Genomic DNA, 11,991 nt, shown 5'->3' on the forward strand with positions numbered 1-11,991 from the left:
TAAAGATTTATTTATTATTATATGTAAGTGCACTATAGCTGTCTTCAGACTCACCAGAAGAGGGCATCAGATCTCATTATGGATGGTTGTGAGCCACTATGTGGTTGCTGGGATTTGAACTCAGGACCTTTGGAATAGGAGTCAGTACTCTTAACCGCCGAGCCATCTCTCTCTAGCCCTTGTTTGTTTTTGTTAAAGGTGGATATTTGAGTTGTCCTCTAGCCTCTACATGTTCACCCACATGTGTATGCACCACTACTCTTACATGCACACATGCACACACATGTTAAAAAAAAACTCAACAAAGTGCCTAGCATTCAGTAGGCATATATTGAGTGAAGAATGAATAACTGAATGCATGCTTAAAATTAAGCAAAGAAGAAATACCTAATGTATCTATGTAGATTGTCGGGAGGGATGCATTAAACATACTAACTTATAATTTGTATTTAATTTACAACCATTCATACTTCCATGACAGCCTTGATAACTCCTAGCTCATCCATCCATCCATCTTGCTGACCTGGCCACATTGCATTAGTCTTAGTTAAAGCGTATCTGACTGAGCATCTCTAAGCTAGTTTGAGCATCACTGCTGAGGGAACTTCAACAATTAATAAGAAGGTGAAGGACTTGAGTCAGACAGTTGTGGGAAGGACAGTTACCAGTTAGATGTGGATTTCACCTTGGAGACAGCTGTCTTGTGTTCTGACCCCAGCCTGTGTTGGGGACCTCAGTCTCTGCTAGGCATTGGTTCTAATGCTTTGTCTTAGTTTGGCTCCCCAAATCACATGGGAATCTAGTGTCCAGATGCTGAGGGTCCCTGTCCCAAATTAGTTTTTGACTGGTCAATAAAGTTACTAACAGCCAATGGCTGGGCAGGGAGACGAAGGCAGGACTGAGATTTATGGGACAAGGGAGGAAGGGAAGGAGGAGGAGGAGCAAAATTGCAATGATGGGACTGAAGAGAGAGCAGACTTAAGACCTGCAGAAGGGAGAGCGGGCGGACATGTAAGAATCAGGACAAATGGTCAGATGGGCCACTCCCCCAATTGGGTCTGGATTAACAGAGACAAAATATAGATTTAGCAAGTATTAATTTAGGAATATCAGAGGGGAGTGTGTTAGCCACATGGAGATTCAGGAGTGGTCCAGCCATTGAACTAGTGAAGACATCAAAATATAAAGGTTACATGTGTGTGTGTGTGTGTGTATGTGTGTTTTCATTTGAGAATCCAGAGAACTCTGGTGGGTTCGCCAGATTAAAAAGTGCTCACATGCCAAGAGCTCAGAGCAGATTAGCAGATTACCACTACAGGTCTCCATGTGCTGGCGTGAGTAACCCCTCTCACCTGAGTTGCATGCCTGTACTCCAGGAGCAGGCATCTTTCCGCAGGAGTAGGTTGTTAAGAGTCACAGCGTTGATCATGTAGAAGAGCTGTTTGAACACCTGCAGGATAATCTCAGGGTCCAGGCCCTGGTCACATAGGACTGTATGAAAAGAATTCATCTGGCGGATGATGGCCTCCAGGCAATACGAATTCTCTCCATCCACCATGCTGGAGGAGCGTTTCCGGTAACCAGTTGGCCTCACACCAGACAGCCCCTGGATACTCTCATTTTCCAACATGGCAGAAACTGAAAGGAAGGCATGGTTAGAAGCTCATATGTTCCCCTCAAAATTCTGCTGTAAGACCACTCAGGTCACCATTTAGACATGCTCGGGGTCAACATATGTAAGGGACTCAATACATTTGGCAAAGGATTTTGAATCTGGTGAATTTCCATCTTGAATAAATTAACTATGGAACATAACGCTACTTAAACTCATGGTGGTTGGACAAAAATAATGGATGTGTACTATTTGTGCCCTGTACTCCCTCTGTCAGGTATCCGAAGTTTAAGAACTGAGCCAGCTCTGGTAGGGATCTAGGGCAGGCACCAACTGTGTAACTAGTAGGTTAGTTCCTTCAACATCCTTATTCAATAGCATTAAACTGTGTACCAGGTTATGGACAGCACCTCTTCCATTCAGCCAGCAGCCCTATGAGGCACTGCCCACTTTACCAATGAGCAAACGGAAGCATAAAGAAGTTGTATAATTTGGCTACAGGAGCTGTTAGAAGAGGCAGCACCAGGATCTGAACCCAGGTCTTACTTGGGAACTGGTGCAATCAACCATAATTAGTCCAAGTTTTGAAACATATCCAGCTTGATATATCAGTTCTTCTATGTGGGAAGGACCTTAAAAGAAAACTAGATAGGATAGAAGATTTGATATGAAATTTATCCCAGGAACTCTCCTTCTGGATTGTTCCTTCTGTGAATTCACTCAGCATGTCTGTGTTGAGAACCTAGAGATGCCATTACCCAGGGCCAGGTTTAACTTCTTTCCCCGCCTTCATGGGGCACTGAGTGGCACACTTGTGTCAGGCCACTGTTACAATGCAGTTGTTCTTTCCATTCTGACTTCATGTTCAACACTCAATGCTGTGTGCAAAGTACATAAGTAGGATTGCCTCCCGCCTCCTGCAGCCTGACTCACAAGCACCTCACTGGCAAGAAGAGACTGTCTTCGTTGTGGTTGCACTCACACCATTATATTGCTTGTGAAAATGACTACAGAAAAAAATAACTTTAAGGAAAGCCACCTCACTCTGCTGGCATGCTGTTGAAAATTCCCCAAGTCTTAAGCACAATATGTACCACTTCATGCCTTCCCCAGGAAGGCTCTGGTTTGGAGGCCACAGCTAGTAACTCTTGGTTCCGAAAAGGCAAAGCAAACTTGCCCCACCCTCCTCTTCCAGACCCCTTGCAGCGGCAGCTTACCTATCATAGGCTGTAACAAGCCCTCGGCAATTTTAATGAGCTGCTGATAGATCTGAATGGAAAGGTCGCTGAGCACCTGGCGGTATTCCGTGAGGTCAAAGTTCTTGAGGCAGTGCTCATTCTGCTTCGCGGTGTTCTGTGTCATGAACCCCTGAAGAGGAAAGGCGTGCGTCAGTAAGCTTCTGGGGTCTCCCGGGCTCCGCCTATCTCCTGGGCTTAGGCATTTCAACTACTTCCTATTTGCAGGCTCCACCCTCATGACATACAGATTATGTAAACAAAAGGACCTAAATCATTTGGATTCTCAAAAATAAAATGAGTGCCACATATTGAGTACCCTAAATCAGAAAAAAATTAATGGAGGGATTCACACTTTTTGGATGCTTATCTGGTGTTAACTTCGTTCAGATTTCCCTAAAATCTTAGGGAAATTTTACAGGAATATGGCACAGGCCAGCTTCTGTTTGTAGGAGGTATCCACAGACTGTTTTCAGTCATTTTTTCAGTTAATGACTGGGCAGAAATGGTAGGGAGGACACTGTTCTCTTAGCCTGCTGAACTAGGATGAGCATATAATCTGGACCAAGTACTAACATCACAAGGACCTCTGTGACCAAAGTCTTTCTATTTTTATCTTTTTTTGTTTTGAGATGGTCTTTCTGTATCACTTCGGCTGTCACCACACTTGGGCTATTCCTACCACAGCCTCCCAACTGCTGGAGTTGAAGGCGCGTGTCACCTAGCTCCGAGGTCCTTTTCACTCAAGCCAAGAGGAATTAACAGCAGCCAAAAAGATCAGTGCCATCAAAGAGGCAGCTACCTCTCAACCTGCGGCCCTTGAAGCAGGAGCAACTGTGGCCACTAAGAGATAGGATCCTTCGCTTGCACCTCCTTGCAGTTTAGACTACACAGAGTTGGTTACACTGGGTCCAATCTTGTCCCCAACAACAGAAGCACAAGGAGCAGACCGGGGTCATGGAGCAGTTGGAATACATGGAACAGTGCTTACAGCTCATTGTCAGCCTGGCAAAGGTCTAGGACCATCTGGCAGCCAGGCCCTGGTGAGAAGACACCCTGAGTGGGGGCTAGCCATTTCAATGGCTGGGCCCAGACTGCATGAGGAGAGAGGGAGCCGGGTACCATGGGCCTGCATATCCGTCTCTCTGCGTCCCTATGTAGACACAGCATGACTGGCTTCCAGTTTCTGCTGCCTTGATTTCTTACACCCGATGGTCAGTGACCAGGATTTCCCTATCTCAATTAAGTTTCTGTCAGGGCATTTTGTCACAAATGAAACTAAGACATTGTGTAAAGCAGGAACCTTAGAGAAAAGTCAGAAAGTGTTCCCACACAGAAAGAGCCCTTGGGGAACAGAAGGCACCCAGTTTGACCCAAAGGGCCTTTCTTCCATCTTTACCATTCCTTTCATAGTAAAAGCAAGTGCCCAAACTCAAGTTCTAATTCTTAAAGGGAGGTAGGGTCAAACTACATTCCAAAAATGACTGACTGGGGAGATCAGTTCATTACCCTCGAGTGTGTGTGTGTGTGTGTAGTTCCTATTTTATATGGCATAAAAGAATACTTTAAAATACTGAGATGGAATAAAACTTTAAAATATTGTTTAAAACTTTAAAATACTGTTTTAAATTTTGCTACTCCTTGACTTTGGGCAGAGTGAGATGTGTGAACCGCAGGAAGTGTGGGGAGTCGAGACCGTGTGGGGATGTGGGAGGCAGAAGGCCCTGGGGAAACTCCACCGTGTACTGTACGCCATGAAGCTGAAGGAATCTCAGGGCAGCATGGCAGATGGCAGTCCCGCCATGATAGGAATGTGAGTTCTAGATAAAGCTGGACTGAAGAGGTCCAGAGTGGACACAGAAGGACAGCCTTGGGCCATTGAATCAAATCAAGCTGGAAGCAAGAAGCTGGCCCTCGCAGGAGTTTGTACCAGGTGGTTCTGTACAGGGGTAGGTCTCTTCTGGTGGCATCTTTATTCTGAAGTGGACAGAGCCCAAGAGACAGCCGGATACACCAGACACTCGCCCTTTCTCCCAGTCTTCACTCCTAGGGTTAACCCTAACCCTAACCCTAACCCTAACCCCTAACCCCTAACCCCTAACCCTAACCCTAACCCTAACCCTGACAGGCTCCTCCTGGGACAGCTTTAGAAATGTGACGTCCCAAGGGTCCCCTAGGGAGTCAAGGGGTTTTCTGGCCCTGTGTGGTTAAATGAACTCATTTCCATACCTGCTCCGTCTCTTGATTTTTCAGTTCTTGAGCCCACTGAGGCCTAGAGTCACCCGCGCTCCCACCCAGTCCTGCAAAGGCGTTCCCACATTCTGAGGTCCCAGCAGGTGCCTCACAGACCTTTCACCCATCATCTAAGGGGGATCCATAGCACCCCATACCGCAAGATGGGACCCACTCTGGGGCGCTTTGCTTGCTCACCTCATCACCACTGTACTGCTTCAAACAGTGAAGGAAGCGGCAGGTGTTGGATAACCAGAATGATGTCATCTCAAAGTCATCATTGTGCTTCTGTGGAAAGAAAAGCACAGCACTGGCTGAGCAGCTCCCGCTGGCTGACTGACTTGTGTCCCCAGTGCCTTCCTCATTCAGTGTTTCCTGTGTTACCCAGCATTCCTGCGCAGCCTGATGGATGTAGTCCACTTTCCAGTCCCCAAAAAGATAACCTTTGCTGAGGGGTTTGCTGTTCCTCTACTCCCTGAGATGGTCTCCTGGGGAATGATGAATACTGTATGGCCCTGCACGCGGGAAGACGCCGCTGACTCCCATGAGTGAAGACCGTGAAGCTGAGTGGAAGTGCAAAGGGCGCTTAGGTCCTGCAGCACCAGGCTCTGGTCTGGTTGACTCTGACTCTGAGCTAGGCTAAATCAGAGGAATGCTCGGGAGCACAGCAGGGGAGCACGCTGGGTCCCATGGATGTTCAGTGGTCATAAACTGAGTGGCCAAGGCTGCGTAGCCATCCATCTACAACTGGATCCACCCGGCTTCTGCATCACATCCACCCATGTCTCGAGCCCGTTCTGTAGATTTACTTATCTGGCGTTATTTAAATGGCAATGAGTTCGAGCTGTGAAGATAGAACAAGGCTGACCCGCACCGGACTTGGGCCAGAACAGGCTAATCTAGCTCAGAACTACGGAGGCCTCCCTAAGGAAGTGACATTTGCAGTTCTAGGTAGCCTTAGACTCCAGCTGGAACTTGTAAAAGAGGCCAAGGCCAGAGGCACCAGTTTGAGAGTGATCAACATGTGCAAGTCCGTGATACACTTCACAGCCATTCGGGGATGACACAGTGTACGGAGCCCGAGTCAGAGAAGGCGGGGCAGCTGCCAAGGGCTTGCAGCCAGAAGCTTAAGGCTAGCTTGTTCTCAAATCAGGAATCCTAGGCTCAGGGACCAGATGTGGCCTGGCTGCAGGGCTCTTGAGGGTGACTTCACCTCCTGAGAGCAGCAGTGTCAGGGAGGATCTGACATAGGATTGTCACTGTCGCTGAGGTCAGTCTCCCTCAAGTCCCCCTCCTACCACTTGACTCCAGCTCCTTTGTAAAAATGCCTTGTCCCCAAACAGGCTAGCCAGTGATGCAAGTAGCTGCTACTATATTCCATAAGAATCATGTGCCAGGCTTTTGGTCCCGGGCTTGGTGGCCGACCCACTCTAGCCGGTCGCCACTGTCCAGCCGTGCTGCTTCCTCGGACACAAGCAGGTACGTTCAGACATTGATCCAGGGAAGGCCCAGGCCACGTGGCCAAGAAGACAAGAGGTTCCAGGCCTGTCTTTATTGAACTGTGTAGATCCTCCCGAGTCACCCTTTCCTGTGCCCTTTTAAGGTTGTTGCAGTTCTTTAAGAGGCTAACACAGAAGGGTAAAGGAACTCTCCATAAAACCCAGAGAGGAAAACTGTACCTCCTCTTTGGATCCTGTCTGGAGTCACAGATAAACAACAACAACAAAAAAAGAATCATGTGCCAGAAGGTGGCATTCCTGGGCTGTGTTACTCCACTGCTATAAGCAGCCTGGTTCTGGCTCAGTCTGCCTTACCTTGTAAACCTATGAATGGCAGCAGCCCTGCTGTGCCACCAACCAGGATCGTGTGCCTCAGATCCTTGGGATGGTGAGAGAGTCTGGGCTCTTAAACTAGCCTCAGAGATCACACACCTCGACAGCATCTATCCTAGTGGCAGCCAGGCTTGCCCAGAAACACAGGCTCAGCAGGAAGGTTGCTGAAGGCCCGCATGGAGTTCTGTGCTTCCTGACATTTGCAGACCTGGCTCTGCTTGGAGAACCGTTAGGCATCCCAGAGAACCAGCAGAACAGACACAGAGAAGCAACGGAGGTGCTAGCTTTGCTAGGGCTACTGGGAGCTGGGCTCCTTTCTTACCTTGAGGACTTTTTTAACGCCATTGATGGTGGAGCTCAGCAAGGAGTGTACCTTGAGGTCATCGTTGGTGTAGTCCGCATGCCTGACACACATGTAGAGTATGTATGCAGGCAGGCAGGGCACGGTGCCCGACAGCATCTGGGGCTTCAGGTCTAAGAGCAATAACATGTGACATGTGAGTTAGGTCTATTAAAACACTTTGTCAGAGTTCCTTGTCTCAGAAAGAAATGTTTGCATTACTTCTCCGTAGCTCATCTACGAATCCACTCCTCACGGGGCTTGAAAGAGGAGGTAGATAAACTGTGGCAGTGTGAAACCCCTATGGGCTGCTGTGGCTGACATTTAGGGTCCAGCTGCAGGTGCCGTTTGGGGGAAGTTATGGAATCTTCAGAAGGTGTAGGCTTGCTGGAGGAAGTGCGTCATTGGGGGAGGTCTTTGAGGGTTTAGAGCCTTGCCCTACTTCCTGCTTGCTCTCTCTGCTTCCTGGGTGCACATGAAATGGGGTCAGATTCCTGTTCAGGTGCCCTAGGCCACACCCTTCCTGCCCTCTGGACCTGTAAGCCAAATGAACTCTGAGTTGCCTTAGGTCATGGTATCTAATCTCAGCAACAGATAACTGGTGCCCACACCCATCCGCCCAGGCACCAACCTCCATAGACACAGGTCAAAACACAAAAGTATGTCACGTCCAGGTGTGATGGAACACACCTTTAACCCCAGCACTCAGGAGGCAGAGGCAGGCGTATCTCTGTGAGTTTGAGGTCAGTCTGGTCTACAGAGAGTTTCAGGTCATCCAGGGCTACACAGAGAAACCATATCTAAAGCTAAACAAAAGCAAACACCCCACCCCACCCCACCCCAGATCTTTTGGTACTTGTATTGCAGCAGTAAACCAAACAGGTCCCCAGTGATTTACCTACCACATGGATAGAAGGACCACAAATTATAAGCTCACGCCATGGTCCTCAGGAAGGGGCTTACAGCTAGAGGTGGGCTATAAATGCAATCTGGCTCATGCAATGGGGTGAGAATGCCATTTCTTGGCACCTGACCTTCTGATTGGGCACAGCAGATTTTTTGATATGTGAAGATTAGTGCCGGGAGAGTTTAGCAATATTATATCTGATGGCAAATCATTATGTTCCCAATGATAGCCAGTTGGCCAAGGGCTGGGAGGGCTGGTCCATGGGTGTGATGTTTAGTTTTTTGCCAGCTTGGCACAGGCTCGGGTCATCTGGGAAGAGAGGCCTTCAATTGGGAAAAGATCTCCTGTGGAGTAGCCTGGGGGCATCATTTTCTTGATCAGTGGCTGGTGTGGGAGAGCCCACCATGCTGGGCGTTTACTGGAAGGCCTGAGAAAGCAGGCTGAGTACAGGGAGAGCACTTAAGCAGTGCTCCTCCCTAGCCTCTGCTTCAGTCCTGTCTCCAGGTTCCTGCCTTGAGTTCTCTTCATGATGGAGTGTAATAATGGGCACGGTGTTCTACAGCAACAGCAAATGGGCACTTGAACAGTAGAGAGCTGTCGGTTTGGAAGGAGTACCTTCCCTGATGACTCCCAGTTGAGCTGGTCCAGCAACCCACTGCCGCTCTGCCTTCTCCTCCACACAGTGGAAGCCATGTCCAGTCTGCCCTGCCCTTTCTCCAGATCCTCTCCTCTCCCCCTTCCCCTGCCTGGGATCATGATTCTTTATGAACTCAGGAGGCAGAGGCAGGCAGATCTCTGTGCTGAACTCAAGCTCCTTGCCCTTCCTTTCCTAACATCCCCAGGAAACTGTCAGATGGATTTTAGTGTCCTGGGGAGCTAAGAGGCCAGGTTTAAAGTAGTGAGTCACAGAGAGAGAGAGCAGAGCAGCAGGACTGGTGTGGGTCAAGATGGTGGGAGGGAGAGGGCCCCGCAGCTCACTGTGGCCCTGCCTCTAGCAGCCTTCAGTCTCATCACCCTGACCAAACCAAGCCCCCAAACCCTCTGGGCTTAGAACTCACAAATGGGAAGAACTCCCACTCTTTACCTGGGCCAGCAGTGTCCTTGTCTGTCAAGGCTGATCAGGGTTGGGGTGGGGCTGGGCTGCACGGGTCTTCAGTTGATACACAGGTTACGTCATTCTTTCAAATATATCCTTCCAGTTCGTGTTAATTACAGGCCATAACACCCTGGACACACGGTTACCATTCTGGCATTTTCTATGTTCAATAAATGGATATAGATAGCTTCTTGGCTCTAGAATGCCAGGGCCGGCCATCCAGGAAAACGATTGCGTTTTATAGGCCTGCACTTACAATCTCTACTGTCTTACTCCAAGCTTTACCTTTATGCAGATTTAAGCAGCTGGCCTTGCTTTGGAATTTTCCTAGGCAAATGTTAGCATCTTATAGGGTGGAGATTACAACTCTTTCTTCTTCTCTCTGAAGCAGCTAGCCAGTGACCGGTTCGTAAGAGGTTCATCTATGTATGTGGGGTTGTTTGAAGGGCAGACAACAAGGTGCTCTTTCTTGGTATCTAGGTAGGAGGTGATCACCTAGAGCTGTCTAAGCAGTCAGAGCAGGAAGGAGGCTTGACTCACATTTATTTAAGTTATAAAATTTAGAGTCCTATTTAGTTGCTCAGGATATATACGGTGTATGTAACTCTGATGTTGTATTTCACATTCACCACAGGGTGAAGGTTTGCTCGTTATAGGTCACATACAGCTGGAGATCCGTCCTATTCCTCTCCAGCTCTTGGCCTAGGCCCTGTGCTCAGGAGGAGTTGTAATTCCCCGGAAGGTAATCTTTAAATGTGAGCTCCAACTCCTTAAGCGAGAGAGGCCTGCAGTGCGCTCGCTCACTTCCTGGCTCTATCTCACATGCTGGGGAGGGCAGGGACCGTCCCGCCACCCTGACTGACAGATGGGGACACTATGGTATTACAGAGAAGAGAGCCAGCAGTGCAGGATTAGACACCAAATGATCTTCCTTTTGCCCAACAGGACTCTCTCCTCTGAGATTTTTCCTCTTGGCTCCACAGGATGGAGCATACAGGAAGCTCACTGATGGCTGATGAGGCTGAGATAAGAAAGGATGGAGACCAGGCTTTGTGAGGACACGAGAACGGTATGCCATTCCTGAAGGTGGCCTCTGCGACTAGCCACAGAGAACTACCTTCACACAAGCCTCAACAACCTGCAAATGGGACTCAGACCCCCTAACTGGGCATCCATGAGGAGTGACCGCATGGGCAGGGGGCTCCCCTCTAACCTAACAGGGAAAATACTTCCCTTTCCAAAGCTACGGGGGCTGGAAAGTGGGTAGCAGGAGTTCTCGTCCTGAGGGCCAAGCCAGAGGGAGTCTGCCCTTCCTGGAGCAGCTGAAGCTGTGGGCCACATATCAGTCATAACATGACATCACACCCACAACACTGGTCCCCAACTACATGGCTAGGGAGAGAAGGGGCATGCTAACACAGAGGCTGTGAGATTCCAGAGGCCTCACTTATGGGTGCTGGATTGCACAGCACTAACAAACTGTAACTAGAAGACATTTGAATCTTCGACCACTCTGTGACTTGGGACAGTTCCCAGAACAATCTCAGTATCCTCCAATATGGAGTCTGGATTTGTATAGTGCCTACTGATATAGATGCCAGGAGAATTAAACAAGGAGGGAGGGAATGACCTCTGGCACAGTTGCTGGCACGCCTGCGCTGCCATTGCCAAAGCACCATTGCCCACCTGGACTTCCCTGGAGAGAGAAGAATTGCACCATTGTAGATATGCATGTGGTGGGCAGGAGTCATGTGGCCACTGGCAGAACAGAGATCCCCAATCCCTGAGCTGGTTTTGGAAAAGCAGCAGGGAGCACAGGAACAGTGGGAGATGGTGGGCGTGAGGTAGAGGAGGGGACTGTAAGATCCACTGGGGCTATGGGAGGAGGGTTGGCTGACTGGAAACGGAGAGGAAGAGAGTTGCAGGTGGCACACCCAGCGCCGTGGGCTCTGACCTGTCACCAGGTTCCGGATGAGGAGGGCCTCGTCCTCTTTGTGGTACTCCAACATGCCTTGGAAGTCCTTCTCTTTTCGTTGGACTGTGACCTGTCTTGTGAGTTCATGGTGCCTCCTGTCATTCTGTGCCAATGCCTGGGCAGCTGAGTGGGAAAGAGGGGACAGGAACATGGTGAGGACACGTAGCAGCTGAGGCCTGCAGGAGGGGTGTCCCAGCTCGGGCTTCAGGCTCACAATCTATGTGTCTGTTCCTGTAGCCCGAAGCTCTCTAGCTGTGGGTGGAGGGCTTCAGCGCCTGTGCTGGGGTCCGCTGTGTACAAGGAGAGGAAGATCACTGGAAGGAACATAAGTAGGTTTCGGACCCGAGTAAATATGAGAGCTGTGGCAGCCATGTTCAGTCTGTCCTGCTGGCAAGTGTTTTTCTTCTACCAAGTTGTAAGGAAGGTCCCCGAGTCTGGGAGGACAGCCAGCCAGGCCTGCTCTCCTCAGTTCCATGTATGCACCACAGCATGGACCATCATGACACTGATGGCGCAGTTGTGGGCTAGCCAGGGGGACAGGTGATACCAGTGGAGAGGAAACGTGGACTCCTACTGTAGTGTGAGGCTGGGGAGCATGCTAAGTACAGCCCACAGAAGCACAGTTACCTGGGAAACATCTTAGGGGTACCAGTCGGGGGACCAAGAACTTGTTAAACTTCATTCAGACCTTTCCCCCAGCCTAGAGGAGGGTAGCAAGACTCCAAATATTATCTATCGTACACCTGGGTAGCAACAGTATGA

At 49.4% G+C, this 11,991-nt stretch overlaps 1 protein-coding gene and 1 non-coding gene across 2 annotated transcripts in view; one reads left to right on the top strand and one right to left on the bottom strand.

Annotated features, from left to right (window-relative positions):
• The window catches only part of Myo5b (myosin VB), a 313,010-nt gene that overhangs the window by 9,463 nt on the left and 291,556 nt on the right, over positions 1-11,991 (bottom strand). Inside the window, exons 32-36 of the mRNA XM_052155754.1 lie at positions 11,209-11,352; positions 7,234-7,385; positions 5,278-5,367; positions 2,830-2,980; positions 1,353-1,638 (exon numbers count right to left, since the gene is read on the bottom strand). Of these exons, the coding sequence (XP_052011714.1) occupies positions 1,353-1,638; positions 2,830-2,980; positions 5,278-5,367; positions 7,234-7,385; positions 11,209-11,352 (823 nt within the window). The remainder of the gene's footprint in view (positions 1-1,352; positions 1,639-2,829; positions 2,981-5,277; positions 5,368-7,233; positions 7,386-11,208; positions 11,353-11,991) is intronic.
• On the top strand, positions 6,670-6,790 carry LOC127664279 (small nucleolar RNA SNORA26). The gene has a single exon (XR_007973136.1). It is a non-coding gene; the product is annotated as a small nucleolar RNA SNORA26 (small nucleolar RNA).

This window comes from Apodemus sylvaticus, chromosome 13, assembly GCF_947179515.1.
Source record: "Apodemus sylvaticus chromosome 13, mApoSyl1.1, whole genome shotgun sequence".
Lineage (NCBI taxonomy): Eukaryota > Metazoa > Chordata > Mammalia > Rodentia > Muridae > Apodemus > Apodemus sylvaticus.